The sequence below is a fragment of the Rattus norvegicus genome, chromosome X, assembly GCF_036323735.1.
Source record: "Rattus norvegicus strain BN/NHsdMcwi chromosome X, GRCr8, whole genome shotgun sequence".
Classification (NCBI taxonomy): Eukaryota; Metazoa; Chordata; class Mammalia; order Rodentia; family Muridae; genus Rattus; species Rattus norvegicus.
Genome location: NC_086039.1, coordinates 17,350,135 through 17,370,680, shown reverse-complemented (window position 1 = coordinate 17,370,680; position 20,546 = coordinate 17,350,135). Strand labels below are relative to the sequence as shown.

General features: G+C 47.1%; 1 protein-coding gene across 25 annotated transcripts in view; it reads left to right on the top strand.

The window, feature by feature from the left end:
• The window catches only part of Gripap1 (GRIP1 associated protein 1), a 29,810-nt gene extending 9,946 nt beyond the window's left edge, over positions 1–19,864 (top strand). For 4 of the 25 annotated variants that reach the window (XM_039099404.2, XM_039099399.2, XM_039099403.2 and 1 more), the window contains 20 exons: positions 534–718; positions 914–961; positions 1,575–1,606; positions 1,701–1,748; positions 1,888–1,987; positions 3,985–4,062; positions 4,275–4,367; positions 5,055–5,189; positions 9,156–9,251; positions 9,512–9,724; positions 9,863–9,976; positions 10,964–11,041; positions 11,144–11,239; positions 11,370–11,426; positions 11,514–11,613; positions 13,272–13,402; positions 16,886–17,008; positions 17,167–17,260; positions 18,489–18,643; positions 19,302–19,864. In XM_039099404.2, the coding sequence (XP_038955332.1) occupies positions 534–718; positions 914–961; positions 1,575–1,606; positions 1,701–1,748; positions 1,888–1,987; positions 3,985–4,062; positions 4,275–4,367; positions 5,055–5,189; positions 9,156–9,251; positions 9,512–9,724; positions 9,863–9,976; positions 10,964–11,041; positions 11,144–11,239; positions 11,370–11,426; positions 11,514–11,613; positions 13,272–13,402; positions 16,886–17,008; positions 17,167–17,260; positions 18,489–18,643; positions 19,302–19,394 (2,069 nt within the window). In that variant the 3' untranslated portion in view covers positions 19,395–19,864. Of the gene's footprint in view, positions 1–533; positions 719–913; positions 962–1,574; positions 1,607–1,700; positions 1,749–1,887; positions 1,988–3,984; positions 4,063–4,274; positions 4,368–5,054; positions 5,190–9,155; positions 9,252–9,511; positions 9,725–9,862; positions 9,977–10,963; positions 11,042–11,143; positions 11,240–11,369; positions 11,427–11,513; positions 11,614–13,271; positions 13,403–16,885; positions 17,009–17,166; positions 17,261–18,488 lie in introns of all 25 variants that reach the window. The other 21 variants (XM_063279738.1, XM_063279742.1, XM_063279743.1 and 18 more) reach the window with 7 other exon arrangements.
• Positions 19,865–20,546: the final 682 nt, after the last annotated feature.

The following is a 20,546-nucleotide window of genomic DNA, read 5'->3' as shown; positions in this document are numbered from 1 at the left end:
CAACTGCTCTTCCAGAGGTCCTGAGTTCAAATCCCAGCAACCACATGGTGGCTCACAACCATCTATAATGGGATCTGATGCCCTCTTCTGGTGTGTCTGAAGACAGTGACTATATATAATGTGTGTGTATATATATATATAATTAATAATTAATAAATCTTTAAAAAAAGAAAAAGCAGAAAGGCAGCTTGGGAGAATGTGAGCAGGGCCTGACATGTGGCCTTTGGTGAGTTAGTAGGGCTTATGTGGTAGTGGTTGGCGGTTCCATGATCAGGAATGAGGCTGGGTCCAATATGAGTAGGAATTAAGGTTATATATGTAAATATGGTATGGAACATGGTAGACAGGATTTATGAGGTTTGTGGATCTTAAGAATTATTTGTGACAGACCTGAACGAGGCTTCCTTTGGGGCAGGGTCCTGTGCTACCTGAAAGGCTAAAGGATAAATAGTTCTCCTTATATTTGATTTGAGATGTGGCAAGGGACTTCAGAGATGATGCTCTTTATCAGACTTTCTCGTTCTACTCAACAGCACTGCAGGAGCGCTATGGGAAAGAGGCTGTGAGGCCCTCCGCTGTCAGTGAGGGCCAAGGAGATCCACCAGGAGATGTACTCCCCATTTCCTTGTCTCCCATGCCATTGGCAGAAGTGGAGCTGAAGTGGGAAATGGAGAGAGAAGAAAAAAAGTTGCTTTGGGAACAGCTACAAGGCTTAGAGGTAAATCTGGGTCTCTAGGGACTGGGATGCTGGGAGACAGCAGATGCCTTACCTCCTGTCTGTGGGCCCATGGAGATGTCTGTGACATCACCATCTCATGGGCTAAAGGGAGGCGGGACAAGCAAAATTAGAGGCCTTCCTCCATCCTTGCTGATAACAACTCCATCCCTTATCTTCCCCCCCTACCACCCGCAGAGCTCAAAGCAAGCTGAAACCTCCAGACTCCAGGAGGAACTTGCTAAGGTGGGGTTTGCCGCTGCCTGGCTTTCTCCTGACTTCAGAGGAGCATTGTGCCTCCTCAGAGCTTCAGTTTGATCAAATGTGAAACAGAGGCTCACAAATCTCAGAGTTACTTTCAGTGTGGAATAAGTTAATGTGGTCCCATTCTACCTTGTGCATGGCAGGCCCCATCCTTTCTGTTGCCTCAAAGCTTTGCCAATTCATCCGTATAAGAATGCCTTTAGAATCTGGGGGCTCCGTGCTGAGACAACCAATCAGGATCCTATTTTCCAGGCCTCCCTGCCTAGCCATTCTGTGATGTGGCCATTGGCACCACTTTCGGAGCATAAATAATGACCTTTGGAATCCAAGGGAGGTAGTTGGAGATGACGTTGCTGCTGGTGACAACTGAGCCATCAAATTGCTTAACCCTTCTGAGACTCAGTTTACCCATTTGTAAAATCAGTAGTTTTCGGTTCTCAAGGATGTCCTGAGAATTCTGCAAGAATATAGGTGAAGCCTAACTTGTAGGAAGGACTCAGTATGGTGTCTCTATAAATGTTGTTATTGTTTATTTTATTTTGTCATTAGTCTTACTGTTATTATTTGTCTGTACTCCTTCCTTTTTCTCCCTCAGCTCTCTGAGAAATTGAAAAAGAAACAGGAAAGGTATACTTTTCTTTTCTAGGGTTTTGGGAGGCCTAGAGAGAGAGGGGTTGGCTTGCGGAAATGACATATCTATGTCTTGTCTTTCTATGCCCAGTTTTTGCCGTCTACAGACAGAGAAGGAAACACTGTTTAATGATAGCAGGTAACTACTGGGGTTGTCTGTAGCAGAAAAATGGGGACCATGCCCAGGCAAAGTAACCAAAAGCTACAGGGGCAGAAATGGGAGAGTGGGCTTCTAGCCATGCCTAATATACCCTATCCCATATCCTCATTACCCCTAGGAACAAAATTGAAGAATTGCAACAACGGAAGGAAGCTGATCTGAAAGCCCAGTTGGCTCGCACCCAAAAACTACAGCAGGAACTTGAGGCTGCCAATCAGGTGATGGGGCTGGCTCCCAAGATCCCCTGAGTGGAGAACCAGGACTGGCAGTGGGGGGAGGCATGAGGTCTTTAGAGACCGATTGGAATGTTTGAGCTTTGGAGATACAGCAAGCTGATGAGTATGCGTAAGCTCTCCAGGAGCTAGAAAAATGGGAACTCAGAAACCTAAGAGCCTCAGGAATTGGGATAGGAGTTTATATGAATCAGAGATTCCTGAAGTGGGAGTCTAAGGACTCTGGTTGTATGTAAGTTTGTATGGGTCAGAACTCTCGCTGGAGTCTGGGATCAGGAATTAGGGTGAATGTAGTTGCCGAACTCTCCCATTAGAAACTGGGTGATGGGGGTTGGGGATTTAGCTCAGTGACAGAGCGCTTGCCTAGCAAGTGCAAGGCCCTCAGCTCCAAAAAAAAAAAAAAAAAAAAAAAGAAAGAAAGAAAGAAAGAAAGAAACTGGGTGATGGGGCTGGAGAGATGGCTCAGTGGTTAAGAGCACTGACTGCTCTTCCAGAGGTCCTGAGTTCAATTCCCAGCAACCACATGGTGGCTCACAACTATCTGTAATGGGATCTGATGTCCTCTTCTGGTGTGTCTGAGGACAGTGATGGTGTACTCATGTATAAATAAATAAACCTTTTAAAAAAAGGAAAAAAAAAAGAAACTGGGTGATGGAGATGGGTGGTGGTGACATAAGCCTTTATTTTTTTTTTCTTTTTTCTTTTTTTCGGAGCTGGGGACCGAACCCAGGGCCTTGCACTTGCTAGGCAAGCGCTCTACCGCTGAGCTAAATCCCCAACCCCGACATAAGCCTTTAATCTCAGCACTCAGGAGGCAGAGAACTCTGTGAGTTCAAGACCAGTCTGGTCTACAGAGTGAGTTCCATGACAGCCAGGGTTATTATACAGAGAAACCCTGTCTTAGGGGAAAAAAGGAAAGAAAGGAAGGAAGGAAGCAAGAAAGAGGAAGAGAGAAAGACAAGAGAAGAGAAGAGAAAAGATAAGAAACTGGTAATGTTGAAACCCTTAAAAGCTGTGATATCAGCTGGGCAGTGGTGGTGCACACCTTTAGTCCCAGCACTTAGGAGGCAGAGGCAGGCGAAGCTCTGTGAGTTCGAGGTTAGCCAGAGATGCATAATGAGACCCGGTTTCAAAAAACAGTTAAAAAGTTGGGATATCAGTACATTTGAGACTCTTAGGGGTCAAAGATGTAAGGATTGAGTAAACAGTGAACTTTTTCAAGTACGGGGTAGTTGAGACCTTCAGGGTCTGGTTCTATGATGTTTAGGAAGTGAGTTGTCCATGTCAGTCGTGTAGTCTTGAGGTCCTCTGGCTTTTACCGGAGAGGAAACAAGCCTGAGGTTACTCGGAAGGGAGAATATGGTGCAAGGACCCTAGAAAACTGCAGTGTGAGAGCCAGGCCCAATTCTGGATAAAAACCTCAGGAGCTATTGGTGATCTAGGTCTAAAGATTCCCAGTCATGGGAAACCAGAGCGGTGGTGGAGATGGGTCAGTCTGAGGCTTCTTCAAGAGCTGGAAACTGAAGTTGTGAGTTTGAGATCTCTAGGATGTGGGGCTAGGTGTCTGTGTGAACTGAGGCTTCTGCGCTTGGGACATTGGGGTTAAGTGTATCAACAACTCCTGGTTCTTAGGTTCTGGAGATGGGTAAAGTTACAGTCCCTGGGGACTGAAACCCCTAGTGTTCCCAAGCTGGAATCTGGATGCATATGAACCCCTTGGAAGTTAGGTTCAGGAACTTAGGTATGTCCTAGGTGCTCAAAGGCTGAGAAAGAGGGAGGGAATGTGTTTGAGAGCTCTATGTGTAAGTGATGTATGTATCACTTGGACGCTGGGTGAACATGAAGTCTCTGACAGCTAGTCCAAGACTCACAGGGGCCAAGCACATGCTTTTAGGTGGTCACAGAGGGAGTCCGTGTATTTGCGTCCGCCCAGGGAAGGATGAGGTCTGGAATGGGGTTATCTGACATCCCTGTTCCCACAGAGCTTGGCAGAGCTAAGAGATCAGCGGCAGGGGGAGCGTCTGGAGCATGCAGCAGCACTGCGGGCCCTACAAGATCAGGTACATTGTACTTGGTGGGCTTGGGAGCTGGGGGTTGAGGGCGGTGAGCAAGCTGACTTGGTATCTTACAGGCAAGCATGGCCCAAGGGGTCTTGCTCTTCCTAGTCCTGGTCTGTGTGTCTGTGTGTCTGTCTCCTTTCTTTTCTTGGCTGCGGGTAGGTCCTGTCCCTCTGTTCTGGACCTGCTCTCACCTGTCGTGGGGGTGGGGCCAGGTGTCCAGCCAGAGTGCAGATGCGCAGGAACAAGTGGAAGGGCTATTGGCTGAGAACAATGCCTTGAGGACTAGCTTGGCCGCTCTGGAGCAGGTACAGGATACCTGGGAGCCCTTGCTGATCTTTCCCTGTTTCTCTCTCTCTCTCTCTCTCTCTCTCTCTCTCTCTCTCTCTCTCTCTCTCTCTCTCTCTCTCACCTGTGGTCTGGACCCTTTACCCTTCTGTGGCCTCTGTTTTTGTTCCTCCTTTCTGTTGGTTTCTAGCCTTCTTCTCCATCTACTCCTACTTTTCTGGCATTCAACTTTCTCTCTGATAAAATGTATGAAATGTAATAATCTTAAGCGTACACTCAGTAAATCCAGTGTCCTTTAGAATTCTGCAAGGCTACCTTCCAGATCAAGGTCAGGAGCATTTTTCAGTGTGTTAGAAGGTTCCTTTACCCTTGGAGTTAGCATATCCCTGGAAGTAACCAGTATTCTGACCTTTAACAATATAGGTTCATTTGCCTGTCCTTTAACTTTATCTAAATAGAATTGATGTGCTTCTGTCCTTGCTTGTTTTCTGGTACCTCTGTCTGAGAGCTTCACCCCTATTCTGCGTGACTTCTTTATCACTGCACGAACATTTCACTCCTCTCCCTGCTTTTCTGTTTTAAACATTCAGTCTTTCTTCCTCCCTTCACACTTCTCTCTCTCTCTGTTTCCCCGGAACTGGGAGATTCAGGGGTTCCAGGGCCTTAGGGCTCCCTTCCATTCCTTTGCCCATTACCACATTCTCCAGATCCAGACAGCAAAGACACAGGAACTGAATATGCTTCGGGAACAGAACACTGAACTGGCAGCCGAGTTAAAGCATCGACAGGCTGACTATGAAGAGCTTATGGGACAGAAAGACGACCTCAACTCCCAGCTCCAGGTGAAGCGTCTTCTGATCTGCCGTGTAGTTTACTGGCACTAGTGCTGAGATTTACCCTTGAGGAATAGTGAGAGACTTTGGAGTCAGGGAGACCCGGATGGCTGGTTGGCTTCTTAACATCCTGGTACCTATATGTCCTAACATGGGTAACTTTACTTTTGCAAAACTAAGCCTTCTCAGTTAGTCAGTTTCCATTCTGGTATCATAATGTACAAATTGAACGTCTGTCATGCGTAATACTTATTATGATTGCTTCAGATTTTGTCTCATGTGGGAATATTTGCATATATTTACTGAGATATCTTAGGGATGAAACCGAAATCTAAATATACCTTATACATATAGCCTGAAGGTAATTTTATAAAACTTTTTAGTGCTCCTGCCTTTTTGAGATGAAGTAGAGCTCTCTGTGCAGCCCTGGCTGTCCTAGTATTTGCTCTGTACATCAGGTTGGTTTTGAACTCACAGAAATCCACCTGCCTCTGCCGCCCAACTGCTGAGATCAAAGGTGCGCATTGGTGGTCAGGTGTGGAATTCCCATATGTGGCGTTATGTACAGACTCAAAAAATTTCAGATTTTAAGCCAGATATACTGGTGTATGTGTATAATCCTAGCACTTAGGTAGCTGATGAGGCAGGAGGATTCCCATATGCTTTAGGCCACTATTGGTTGCATAGTGAATACTGGACTTCCAAGGCTACATAGTAAGACTTTCTCTGAAAGAAACAAGAAAAGTTTCAGATTTTAGATTTTAGGATAAAGGCTAAAGCCTGGAGAAATTAAAATAATACTGGGTCAAGAAAGAAATTTGGGGCCAGACATAGTAGCACAGTCTTTAAATACCAACACTTGCGAGGCAGATATCTGAGTTTGAGGCTAACTTGGTCTATGTAGTGAGTTCAGGACAGAAGAGGCTGCATAGTAAGTCTGTCTCTCTGTCTCTCTGTCTCTCTGTCTTTCTCTCTGTATCTGTCTGTCTGTCTATCTCTCTGTCTGTCTGTCTGTCTCTCTCTCTCTCTCACACACACACACACACACACAGGTTTAGGGCTGGTGATACAGCTTAGTTAACAGAGTACTTGTATAGTGTGCACAAAGCACACTAGGATTTAGTCCACAGGACTGCATAACACAGGCTCTGTGATATTTATGTTGTAATCTCAGTTCTTAGGATCTCACACACACATAATGAAATAAGGAGGACCAGAAGTTCAAAGTCATCCTAGCTACATAGGAAGATCGAGGTCAGTCTGGGCTACATAGGAGATTTATATTAAGGTGTGGGGAGGAGGCAGCAGGGGGCGGGGCATAGCTGGAGAGCTAGTTCAGTGGGCAAGAGTACGTAGTAACAAGAGCAAACATGAAGAACTGAGTTCAGAATCCAACACCATGTGTAAAGTGTGCCCATAACTCCTGTGCTGGGAGGGCGGCAGAATGATGCCAGGATAGCTGGAGCTTGGTGGCTAGCCAGAATCTCCAGAAACTGTGAGTGACAGATTTAGTGAGAGACCTTGGCTGAAGGAAATGAAGTCAAAAGTGAGAGGAAGATGCACCAAGTAGGCTGTTGAGGGCTGAATGAGGCCAATGAAGGTGGATTCTTTTTTCTCTTTTCTTTATTTGGTTTGAGACAGTTGTTTGTTATGTGTTCCTGGGTAGTCTGGTACTTATGTGTAGCCAAGCTAGCTTCAAACTCATGGCCTCTCAAGAACTGCTATTCTAGGCATGAGCCTCCACACCTGTCCTGAATTATGGGTATCCAACCACCAGAAACCTGGGTTCTTCTCCCTGGCTATTGTACAGCCTTTCACACAGACCTGTGCTTTGCTTCCTGGATGGTCACCTTCATATGTACATTGTATGTGGAAGGAGAGAGGAAAGGGAGCCGGGAATGGTAGTAAGGAGTCCCTTCCTTTCTTTTGAGAGCATGCTCTGCCGACTGTGATGGTTCCTGCCTATAATCCTATCACTCAGAAAGCTCACACAGGGCTGGAGAACCAGCTCAGCAGTGAAGAGCAGTGGCTGCTCTTCCAGAGGACCCAGGTTCAATTCTCCATGCCTGCCTGGCAGCTCACAACTGTCTGAACTACATTTCCGGGGCATCTGACGGCCTCTTCTGACCTCCACAGGCACCAGGCATGCATGTAGGACACAGACATAACATGCAGGCAAAACACTGTGCACATAAAATGAATGTAAAATAGATAAATGGAAAAGTAAAGAATAAAAAGCTTAGGAGGATTGTGAATTTGAAGCCAGCCTAGGTGACAAACAAAAACAAAAACAAAAACCCAGTCATAACAGGTGGCCTTCATTCCAAGGAGGCAGAGGCAGATAGATCTCCATGAGCTTTAGGCCAGCCAGGGAGGCATAGTGGGACCCTGTCTCAAAAACAAACAAAAAATCATAATAATAAACACCTAAGTTACACTTACCAATTCTAGATACAAATTAATTACCCGAGCTGGGCCCAGTGATGCTCACCTCAATTCCTAGCTACTTGGGAGACTGAGGTAGGATTGTCTCATTAAGGAATCAAGACCCAGTCGCCAAGAAAATACAAGCCAGATGTGATGGTGTACACCTTCAATTCCAGCACTCTGGGGAGACAGAGGCAGGAAGATCTCTGTGAGTTTGAGGCCAGCCTGGTCTACAGAATGAGTTCCAGGACAGCCAGGGCTACACAGAGAGACCCTGTTTCAAAAACAAAACAAAAAGGAAAAAAGAAAACAAATGTCTTGGCCTGAACCACCTGGGCAGCTGCTCTTGGTTGGGGGCTATCCTGGACTTCAGGCAGAACAATGGTGGCTGCAAAGAGGACAGAAAGTCTCTGGGGCTGGTCAACTCTAGTCTCCTTTCTGTTATGAAGAACAGAAAGTACATGCTAGGATACAAGCAAACTCTGAAGATAGCCAAACATGGAAAAATAAAATCAGCTATTATTTCCAACATACCCATCTTTGAGGCAATCTGAAATGGAATACCATTATTCCATGTTGACCAAAACTGTCATCCATCACTACAGTGGTACAGTATCTGGAAAATATTACAGAGTATGCGCACTAGTTTCATTAGCCCTGGGATTTTGATATTAGAACAGATTGGTAAAACGCAAACCTGGAAAGTTTTTCTTTAAGAGAACTTGCCAGAACTTATTTGTTTATTTGTTGAGAGAGAGAGAGAGAAAGAGAGAGAGACAGAGAGACAGAGAGAGAGAAGAAAGAGTCGCATGGTGGCACACAGCTCTAACCCTGTCTTAAAACAAAACAAAACAAAACAAAACAAAACAAAACAAACAAAAACTAAAGAAGGAAGGAAGGGGAAAACAAGCCCAGACACAATATCTAATGCCTGTGATCTTAACATTTGGGAGGTAAACGCAGGATCAGGAGTCCAGGGTCACTGTTGGCTACATAGCAAGTTTGAAATAAAGTCCTATCTCAAGAAAAAGACTTTTGATGGAACATTTTGTCCCAAAAAATAGAGAGGATTGTAGCCTGGCACTTGAGAGGCACATGAGTTCCAGGCCAGCCTCGTCTACATAGAGAGTTCTGGGCAAGCCAGGGCTATATAGTGAGACCCTGTGTCAAAAAAAGAAGAGAATACAAAGAAGCAAGAAGTGAGTCACATGGCCCTTCCTGTCTATGAAGGGAGAAATACTTTAAATGGTCCTATTTCCAGCTATAAATTCTGTTTCTAGGGGTTGGGGATTTGGCTCAGTGGTAGAGCGCTTGCCTAGCAAGCGCAAAACCCTGGGTTTGGTCCCCAGCTCTGAAAAAAAAAATTCTGTTTCTAAGGGAGCAGGGAAGAAAGTACTGAGGAGCACGTAGCAGTGTCTGTCATTTCTCCCATTATGATTAAGATTGTAATAGCTACTTTATTCGGGGGGGAAGGTCTAGCAGAAGTGTTCTAGTTCATTGGTACCTACCAGAGACTCTTTCCCAATTTCTTCTTCTCTCCTGAACTAGGAGTCGTTAAGGGCCAATAGCCGGCTGCTGGAACAACTACAAGAAATGGGGCAGGAGAAGGAGCAGCTGATCCAGGATCTCCAGGAAGCTCGGAAGGTGGGGCATCATGGGAAGAGGGAATGAGATGGCCTAGTCCATGAGGGTAGGAAGTGTTATGGCCAAATCTTGGCAGTGGAAAGAGAAGAAAAAAAACAACCATTTCCAAAAAGACTGGTGAATGACTCAGCCAGTTGGAAGGGCAGGGGAAGAGGTGGAGTCTGGCTAGTTCCTTGGGCATAGAACGAATAGTGGTCATTTTGTGGTGTTGGGAGATAAAGTTAATTGGCACTCTCTTGGCCCACCCTCCTGGTCCCCAGAGTGCTGAGAAAAGGAAGGTCATGCTGGATGAGCTAGCCATGGAGACACTGCAGGAGAAGTCCCAGCACAAAGAAGAATTGGGGGCTGTCCGGTTACGGCATGAGAAGGAGATGCTGGGGGTGCGAGCCCGTTATGAGCGGGAGCTTCGAGAACTGCATGAGGACAAGAAACGGCAGGAGGAGGAGCTCCGGGGGCAGATTCGTGAGGAGAAGGTGGGTGCGGTAACAATACCCTCTCTCCTCTAACAGCTCAGGACCATGGCGTCGCTGCCGGTGATATGGTGGCAGGTAGGTGATATGCAAGGTGGCCAGTCCTCTGCTGCCCACCTCCTGTCTGTGTTCTCCTTCCAGGCTCGAACAAGGGAATTAGAAAATCTTCAGCACACAGTGGAAGAACTTCAGGCTCAGGTACACTCCATGGATGGAGCCAAGGGCTGGTTTGAACGGCGCCTGAAGGAAGCTGAGGTGAGTTGGTTAGATGTGGATTTGAAGAGGCATTTCTTCCTCCTAGATTTGTTCATGGTGTCCTCTGCCCAAAACAGTTATAATACATTACCTTTCCATGTTTGGTAATATATTAATTTTTTTAACAAGAACATTTATACTCCCTGGAAAACTCATAACAATAATAAGAGGCAGTGTTCTGTAGCAGAGAACACACACTGCAGCCGGGTGTTCTCTAAGTTTGAATGTTGACTGGGCCACTTCCTCGCTGTGTGATCTTGTGCAATGTATTTCATCTTTCTATGGCCCATTTGCATCTTTGGCAGAAAGGGGATAGGAGAGACTGAGATCATAGCTCATTGGTAGACCACATGGTTAGCATGAATGAGGCCTCAGGTTCAGTTCCCAGCAGCAGAGCTATTTGTGATGAGCCACACGTGCTGACACACCCCTTTAATTCCAGCACCAGGGAGCCAGAGGGAGGCAGAGATCTCTTTGAGTTCGAGACCACCCTGGTCTACAAATCGAGTTCCAGGACAGCCGAGGCTCTGTTACACAGAGAAACTCTGTCTCGAAAACCAAACCAAAATTAATGATGCCAATAACGCCTTACTGTCTAGGTATTTTAGGAAGTTCATAGAAAATGACTTAAAATATGTACAACCACTTGAATGTTCCTGGCATGCAGTGTTGTCTTGTTAAATAAAGAAAATCTAAATGTAAGTCTACTCTGTGAATAGTATAGTTTGCCACTTCCTATCTCTGCCTAAAGGCATCTGCGTTTTCTTACAAGATGTCTTGCATCTGGAATGGCAGTGAGTTACCTGTAAATCCCAGCACTCGGAAGCCTTGAGGTAGGCTTAAGAGTTCAGAGCCAACGCAGGCTATATACTCAAAATAAAAAGGTGTTTTCATAAATACCCAAAGAACTTGGCTGACATTTACTTGTCCTTAACTGAACACACTGTCTTTTGGGCACCATGAGCAGACCTGGGACTGTTCTTACAGGAATCCTTACTGCAGCAAGAGCAGGAACAGGAGGAAACCCTCAAGCAGTGCCGGGAGCAGCACGCTGCCGAGCTGAAGGTGCCTGTCGCATGGTGGTGTTCCTAACTCAGGGTACTGGGTTACCCTCCAGGGGAACAGGGACTTCTCATGCAGTGGCCTGAGCTGGTGCTGGCTTTGCAGGGCAAGGAGGAAGAGCTTCAGAATGTTCGAGATCAGCTCCAGCAGGCCCAGGAAGAGCGAGATGGCCATGTGAAGACCATCAGCAACCTGAAGCAGGTCTGTGTGTTATCTGTGGTCCCAGACACAGGCATGGCCCACACTTGCCCAATGAGGCGGGGTAGGGTGGCAGGATATGCGGTAGGCATCTGTGCCAACAGCTGCCTAGCTGTGCCTTCTCAAACCACAGGAGGTAAAGGACACAGTGGACGGGCAGCGGATCCTGGAAAAGAAAGGCAGTGCTGTGGTAAGCTAGCGAGGCCTGTGACCTTTGCCCTTTCTTTATGGGCCCCCTAAGCCACAGCTCTCACTCCACCCCGCCCCTTACCTTTAGCTCAAAGACCTTAAGAGGCAGCTGCACCTAGAGCGGAAGCGGGCTGATAAGCTGCAGGAACGGCTGCAGGAGATCCTGACTAACAGCAAGAGCCGCACAGGTGAGAGGGAAGGACAGCTGGAAGCTGCATCTTCGAGCTGCCTGCCATGCTTCCCTGAGCCTTGCTTCAGCCCTTTTATCCAGCCTGTATTCTTTCTTTCCTCTCCTTGCACTGTCTGCACGCTCCCCCCCCCCCCGCCTGTGTGTGTGTGTGTGTTCCTGCTTTCTCTGTTCCTCTCTCTGCCTGTGTTCTTTCTGTTTGCTCTGTATCTGCCTTTATTTCTCTTCTTTTTTGACCGTTTCCATTCTTGGATTCTAGAAATCCTCACCACATAAGTCTAGGATCTGTGATACAAGCCCCACCCCCAGCCCCCAGTTATCCTCCGCCCTCCAGACACTCACAGTGAATCAAGGGAGACAGATTTCCATAGTCGACAGCACTACACAGTTCTCATCATCATCGTTGTCGTCGTCGTCATCATCATCACTATTTAGACAGCATCACTGATTTCAAAGTCATGGTGCTTTGCCTTAGCTTCCTAGGCGTTTGGTTACTGACACCCGACACCATGTTTGGCTGGATCCAGCTAAGTCATCCCACGACGCTTCTGCCACTGAAAGCAGAAGACTCGCCCACACAAAACTGGGATTGTTTCTACCTTTTCTTGGTTGGGAGTAGCTGTAAATACATTGGAATAACTCAAGTTCAGCAACGGTTCTAGTGCTTGGCTTAGATCACAGACAGACTTAGAGGAAGTTGTCTGTCAACCAGGGTGCTGATGGAGCCCACTCAGACACCGCACCCTTTCTGAGGATCCTTTCCCTGACATTGGGAACAGCTATGTTCATTCTGGGGACAGGATTTTTCTCCGTTGCCCACACTGGCCCTGACCTCGTTGGCTCAGTAATCTACCTGCGGGCATGTCCCACTATGCCCAGCAAGCGTTCAATTGACATGGAAGTGACAAATCAACTTCCTCCTGAGACATTCAGCCTCCTGAAGTAATTTCTCATTTTAATAGATTAACAAGTGGGGAATAGATTAGAATTTTATTTCCTTGTCTTTTGTTTCATTTTGTTTAGTTTTTCAAAACAGGGTTTCTCTGTGTAGCCCTGGCTGGCCTGGAACTCACTTTGTAGACCAGGCTGGCCTCAAACTCAGAGATCCACCTGCCTCTGTCCCCTGAGTGCTGGGATTAAAGGCATGTGCCACCCCAGCTGGGCCTAGACTTTTATATTATACATCTTTCTTATTCATTACATGGGATTGCAGCTAGGCAAATGGCTACAAGTCTGACTCCATCTTTGTTCTGATTTTTGCTCCAAATGTGCTCTGTGGTTTCTGTCAGTCTCCACCATGTGTTGACATCCTGTCTCTGTGCTTTCCCCTGCATGTGTGTGTGAGCCACCATGCGCTCTTAACTCCCTGTCTTCCTTTCTCTGCACCTAGGTTTGAGTGCTTTTGCCGCTGGAATCTTGTGTCTATTCCTTGCCCTTTCCCTTAGTCTCACCCACTTCCTTTTCTTCCACTGGACATGATTACCAACAGAACTCCCAACCTTGTTTCTGTCTGGTCCAGTCCTTGAGCTTGCTTGCCTGGGGGTGTCTCTTTTCCTCTTTCTATGTCTGACAAGTTTGGGGATGAGGTCTCTTCCTGTTGGTTGCTGCCCTGTCATTCCAAGGGATCCGGACCCAGGTTGCCTTTTCCTCCACACGCAGGCCTTGAGGAGCTGGTTCTCTCTGAGATGAACTCACCAAGCAGGACCCAGACAGGGGACAGCAGTAGCGTCTCCTCCTTCAGCTACCGGGAGATCTTGAAGGAAAAGGAGAGTTCAGCCATCCCAGCCAGGGTAAGGATCACCTTCTAAGTGAGTCTGGAGGTTCCCTATTTGTCCCTCCCTTCAGAATGTCTACAATGACCTTTGGACAAGCATTTTTTTCTCTGTCTCTTTATGTGTTTGTGGTTTTTTTTTATTATTTTTTTATTTTATTTTATTTTTTGGTTCTTTTTTTCGGAGCTGGGGATCGAACCCAGGGCCTTGCGCTTCCTAGGCAAGCGCTCTACCACTGAGCTAAATCCCCAACCCCGTTTTTTTTTTTTTTTTTAATGTATGTGTCTGCTTGTCTGTGTCTGTCTCTCTCAGACTGAGGATTGAACCTGGGGCCTTCCACATATACATACATGCAAAGCACATGTCAATATCTGCCATTCTACTGAGCTGCAACCCCAGCACCTGACAAATGCATTCTATCAACTTCCCCCCAGACCCATCCACCTGAGACTGATACTCAGGAGGCAGCTCAGTTATTCTCTGTGGCCCTCTGTTTCATCAACTGTAGGTTAATCCCACCACTCCTAGTGCTGGAAAGTAAGGCATTGTGGGAAGTGCCCTACTCCTGTAGGAAGTCCCTTGTTCCAGCTTATTATTACTTTCTGGAGACAGTGTCTTGCTAGGTAGCCCTGGTTGACCTTGGACTTGCTGTGGAGACCATGGAAGAGAACTGCCTGGTCTGCCTCTTGAGTGATGGGATTAAACATGTGTGCAACCATGTCTGGCTATATGTTCCTCTTTTTAAAACGAATTTATTTTGAGACGGGATCTCTATACATAGCTCTGGTTGTGCTAGAACTCACTGTGTAGACCAGACAACCTTACAGAGATCTTCCTCGTTTGCCTCCCAAGTGTTGGAATTGAAGACATGTGCTACCATGCCTGGCCTTAAATATTTATTTTGATTTTCTTAGTTTATGAGAATGGGTGGATGTTGGTGTAGCACATGCATGCAGTACCCTAAGTGGTCAGAAGAGGGCAAAAGGTCCCCCTGGAACTGGAGTTAGAACAGCTGGTTGTGGCTGCTGGAAATCAAATCTGGGTCCTCTGGAAGAATAGCCAGTGCTCTTAACTCCTGAGCCATCATCTCTCTAGTCCGTATTTTATTGTTTTCCCCCTCTTTTGGATATTGGATTCTTGCAATGTAGCCCAGGCCGGCCTTGAATTCATAATCCTCCTGCCATCAGCCTCCAAAGTGCTAGGATTTTAAGCATAAGCCACTGGTGACTGATTTCCTTCAACAATGTAGCCTGATCACTGTTACTATTGCCATCTGTCACATCATGTTCCTTGCCAGCCACTTTTTATTTAGATTTCTTTTGTCTTGTTTATTTTTCTAGACAAGGTTTCTCTGTGTAGCCCTGGCTGTCCTAGAACACACTCTGTAGACCAGACTGGCCTTGAACTCACAGAGAGCCTGCTTCTGCCTCCTAAGTGCTGGGGTTAGAGTATGCACCACCACCACCACCACCACCACCTAGCTAAGTATCATATTTTCACTACCCAAAGAATATTATTAGAAATTCTTAGTTCATATTGGCATAATGGCACATGCCTTTGAGCCCAGCTCTTTAGGGTGCAGGAGGATCACTGGAACGCAGCAGTTGGAGGCCAACCTGGACAACATACTGAGTTCCTGTCTAAAAAGATATTTTCTTTGCAGTAGCGGGGCTTGAATCCAGAGTCCTCGTACAGTTTAGGTGAATATTCTATTACTGAGGTACATTTCCAACCCCTTGTATTAGTTCTTTTTAAAAAATTATTTTGGGGCTGGGGATTTAGCTCAGTGGTAGAGCGCTTACCTAGGATGCGCAAGGCCCTGGGTTTGGTCCCCAGCTCCAAAAAAATGAACCAAAAAAAATTATTTTTCTGGGCTGGAGAGATGGCTCAGCAGTTAAGAGCACCCGACTACTCTTCCAGAGGTCCTGAGTTCAATTCCCAGCAACCACATGGTGGCTCACAACCATCTGTAAAGAGATCTGATGCCCTCTTCTGGTGTGGCTGAAGACAGCTACAATGTACTTATATAGAATAAGTGAATCAATCTTTAAAAAAATTATTTTTCTTATTTTCTGTGAATGGGTATTGCCTGCATGAGTATTTGCCCAGCACATTTGTGCCTGGTTCCCTGTGTTCACATAGGTCAGTAGAAGGCATCAGGCTCCCTCATGGCGTTCTAGATGGCTGTGAGCTGTCATGTGGGTGCTGGGAATTGCTCTTGAGTCCTCGAGAAGAGCAGGAAGTGTCTCCAGCCCCATTTGTATTCATTATTTTTTCCTTTCACGTGTGTTTGTGTACCACATGTGCTTAGTGTCCACCGAGGCTAGATGAGGGTATCAGAGCCCCTAGACTTTGGCATAGGCACGCAGATGCCCACAGATGTCAGGAGAGGGCATCGGAATCCTCTGGAGCCGGATATATTGGTAGTTAGGAAGCTCTGGCTGTGGGTGCTCGGAGTGAGCTCTAGACAGTTTCTTGCATGAGTAGCCAGTGATCTTAATCACCACTTCTGATCAGAATATATTGTATGAAAACTTCTTTGTTTTTTCCACATAGGGTTTCTCTGTGTAGCCCTGGCTGTCCTGGAACTCGCTCTGTAGACCAGGCTGACCTCTAACTCAGATATCTGCCTGCCTCTGCCTCCTGAGTGACAGGATTAAAGGCACATACACCACCACCACCCAGCTAAAACCATTTTTTTTCAATTAAAAAAAAAACAACTGGGAGGCTAGAGAGGTGGCCCAGTAGTTAAGAGCACTGACTGTTCTTCTAGAGGATCCAAGTCCAAATCCCAGCACCCATATCAGGCGGTTCACAACTGCCTGTAACCCCAGCTCTAGGGGATCCAACTGTTGCTTCTGACTTCCTTGGGCACCGATACCTGTGTGGCCTAATTGCACACCAACATACACATATGTGAATAAATAAAAAGAGTAAAAATAACTATATCTCGTTCACAAAAAGAGCTAATTGAGATGGTGAGTGCCTGGTTTCGTTAGATGCTTGCTCTCCCTTCCCTGGGGTGGGAAATTTTCACTTCATCTAAAGTGTCTTTTCTTTGTATCGGCTAGCATTCACGTTTGGAGTACACCTTGATTTTGCTTGTTCCTTACGTATCTTGTGTCTATTCTGGTACTCTCTTCTTGACATCAGCTGGTGGAGGAAAGTAGACCATTTGACCTACAGGAACCCTCCCACCTTTAGCTTTTCCTGCTCACTTCTTAATGGTACCACTTAGCTCTTCCCACTGTTGCCTTCATTTCCTGCCATCTGGGAATTAGATGTCATTTGCTGCTGGATTTCCCTCAGTCCTCTCAGCAATGCTCTTGTGGTGGTGTTAACACTGGCTGCCTCCCTGTCAGACAAAGGAAATGTGAAGTTTTCCAAGAGTGCCAAGTGTGTGGCCTGTGCCTCCACCCAGAGCCTATACCTACCCACGTGCCTCCAGCCCCCACCACATGCTGAGAATGGCTGGATTTTTCTCTTTCTTCCTTCTCATAGTCTCTATCCAGCAGTCCTCAGGCGCAGCCCCCTCGGCCAGCAGAGCTGTCAGATGAGGAAGTGGCTGAGCTGTTTCAGAGGCTGGCCGAGACACAGCAGGAGAAATGGATGCTGGAGGAGAAGGTGCTGTCGGGCTGCATGCTAGTCTTCCCATGAAATGCCCTGGGATGGGGTTGCAGGGAAAGGGGGCGGGGGAAGGGTGTCTAAGAGTGGTCTGAGTCCCTCCTCACAGGAGAAAATGGGAAGTCGAGGGGCCTGAGATGGGGTGGACCATCTTGCAGGTGAAACACCTGGAGGTGAGCAGCGCCTCGATGGCGGAAGACCTCTGTCGGAAAAGTGCCATCATTGAGACCTACGTCATGGACAGCCGGATTGGTCAGTGCCTGACTCCAGCCCTCACCTCCAGTGAAACCTTCACCTGCCCCTCCTTTTCCATTGTTCCATTGCTCCTTTGCCCCTCTTGAAACTCAGTGAGACTACTGACTCACTGAGCCATGGTGAGGAAAGCAGGGAGGGAAGCATCGCATTTTTGCCTGGCCTCTGCTTTGTACTAATCATTTCTCTCCTTCCCCACGCTCTAGTGGCTTTCCCTGGACTTCTCTGTCTCTTTTCATTGACACTTCTTTCTCCCTTGCTTTCTATTCACTGTGTATTTTTTTTCTGTTCACCTACTTCATCTTCTCTTTTTTTTTTTTTTTTGGTTCTTTTTTTCGGAGCTGGGGACCGAACCCAGGGCCTTGCGCTTCCTAGGCAAGCGCTCTACCACTGAGCTAAATTCCCAGCCCCTTTTTTTTTTTAAACATTTATTTATTATGTATACATCATACAGCTTTCTGCCTGCATGTATGCCTGCAGGCCAGAAGAGGGCACCAGACCTGATTATAGATGGTTGTGAGCCACCATGTGGTTGCTGGGAATTGAACTCAGGACCTCTGGAAGAGCAGACAGTGCTCTTAACCTCTGAGCCATCTCTCCAGCCCTTCATCTTCTCTTGTAGCTCTATTGTTCTATTTCCATTTTTATTTCTTTGCTTGTTTTTTTTTTTTTTTTTTTTTTTTTTTTTGGAGCTGGGGACTGAACCCAGGGCCTTGCGGTTGCTAGGCAAGCGCTCTACCACTGAGCTAAATCCCCAACCCCGCTTGTTTTTTTTTAAAGCTGGATTTTGCTATGTAGCCTTGTCTGGCCCAGTACTTGCTTTGTAGCATAGGCTAGCCTCAAACTCCCAGCAATTCTGCCTGAACCTTCCAGGCACTAGGAGTCCAAGTATACATGCCTCCACCTAGCCATACATTTCCATCCACTGTATCTTTATCCCTCTTCTGCTCTCTGATGCTTTTATTCCCTACCCCGTAATAGCTGCTGACATGCTCTGAGGGTTTACTGTGTGCCCTGTGTGTCACATGCACCGTGAGTTAGCAATTATCCTATTTTTCAGGGTTGCATAACTAAGAACAGCTGGGTTTTCCCATGTCAAAGACTCCCCCCACCCCACCCCCTTCTTGCCTGCTCTCTGTTTCCTCCTTTCTCCTTTGGTTCTGCCCAGTCTTCCCCCCACTAACCCCGGCTCTGCTGAGGGGATGGTTCACAGCCTGGACCCTTGCAGATGTGTCTGTGGCAGCAGGCCACACAGACCGAAGTGGGCTGGGCAGTGTCCTGAGAGACCTAGTGAAGCCCGGCGATGAGAACCTTCGGGAAATGAACAAGAAGCTGCAGAACATGTTGGAGGAGCAACTCACCAAGAACATGCACTTGCACAAGGCGAGTGTGGACCACCAGACTGCCCATCCATCCCTCCAACCACTTGCCCACACCGTCCCTGGCAGTGTCCTTCCAACTGGCCCTTGCCCCCCGCCCCAACTACCACCTTCCAGTCCTGCACCACCCTTTTGTGTTCACCTTTTCTACCCTCCAATCAACTTCCCTGGTTAGCCTATCAGTCTGCCATCTGTCTTCCGCCCACTCGTGGATACATTTGCTGCCCGTTTCCCCATGTACCTGCTCTACCAACTCTCTGTCAAACTCTCATCTCCAAGGCTGCCATTCACTTCCCAATGCATTGGTCTTTCATGAATTCATCAATCTGCCTTTTACCCCACCTACTTGTCACCTGCCTACCTACCTGCCTTCTTGTCCTCTCCGAAGTTCATTTGTGAACCGATCTGCCTGCCATACATCCACCCACACATTAACTCCCCCTACCCCGCCCAACTGCTCCTTCATCACTGAGGGGGTCATAGCCAGGTCTTGCCGTGAAGAAGCAAGCTCGAATTTGTTATAAAGAGAAGGTGGTGGATCTTCTGCCCAAGGCCGGATACCACTGTCAGTCTATCTGACTACAGATAACACCTCATATTTGCCAACAGAGCTGTCCCTTTGTTCCCCTCCTCTAGCTCCTGATGGCTCGTTTGTTTCTTAGGACATGGAAGTTCTATCCCAAGAAATTGTGCGGCTCAGCAAGGAATGCGTGGGGTCCCCTGACCCAGACCTAGAACCTGGAGAAGCCAACTAAAGATCTACAGGCCTCGACTATCCCAGTCCTTTCCAGAATGCCACTCACTCCCTTGGGCTGCGGTGGGAAAATATGGAGGCTGGCACCAAATCTCATAGTTTGGGAGATGGACATTAAAGGGGCTAGAGGCCTGTATGTGGCTGGTGTTGATGACCCTGATGTATGGCAGAGGCCCTTGGGGAAAAGAGATCCTAAGGGAAGGGCAGGGAGTTTTCCTTTTCGGCTCTGGTTCCCAGGGTCATCTGCCTTCAACTGTGCATGAACTCTCCCTCCCAGAGACCAACTGTGTTTCATTTTATTTTATTTTTTAATTTATGTCTGGAAGCCTGGCTAAACTCTGCATTTGGGACTGGGGGTGTTGGGTGGGGGTGCAGTCCATGTTCAATGTTCCAGCAACGTGTGTATGTGTGTGAGTGTGTGTGTAAAGGCTATGTGGCCAAAATACTATCTGGCCAGATGGGCCCACCCACTGACTGTCTGATCTCATTCTTTTCAACCGAGAGGGGGATGTGTTAGGACCAGGGTGGTCACTGCACTGGCAATGGGCAAGGTGACCTCTGGCTATAGCAGTCCTTCTCTCCTCACCTCCCCTGCTTCCTGACAGACATCGCAAAGAGAGTAGAGCAGAAATATCCACAGATATATCTGTGTGGGTGGCTGTGCATAAAATTGAGGGTGTAGATAAACCGATGGGAGGCGGGATAAGCGGTTAGATGGACCGAGGGATAAATAAGGGGTGGTTGTGCAGCAGGGAAATAAATGCCTAGGTAGATGGATGTGTGGCTGGATGAATAAATGAGTAGATGAATCAGTAAGTGGAGTGGGGATGGATAGATGGAGATACAAATGGGCAGATGGATGTCTAGAAGGGCGGACAAGTGGATAAGCAGATGAATTAACTATATGGGTAGACTGATGGATTTATGGATGGGTTGGGAGTAAAGTGTCAATGGCTGGAGTGCAATTCTGGATATAGATGTGAGTGAGGGGGAAGGGGAAGAGGAAAGTTAGACACATCCATGCCGGGTGAAGCTATGGAGTGATAGGCACACGAGTACTGATAGGTGGACAAATGGTTGACTCTGGATGGATGGGATGGAGAGGAATGGGTAGAATCATTGGTTTTGTGAGTGGAAGAGTGAGTGAGTGAAA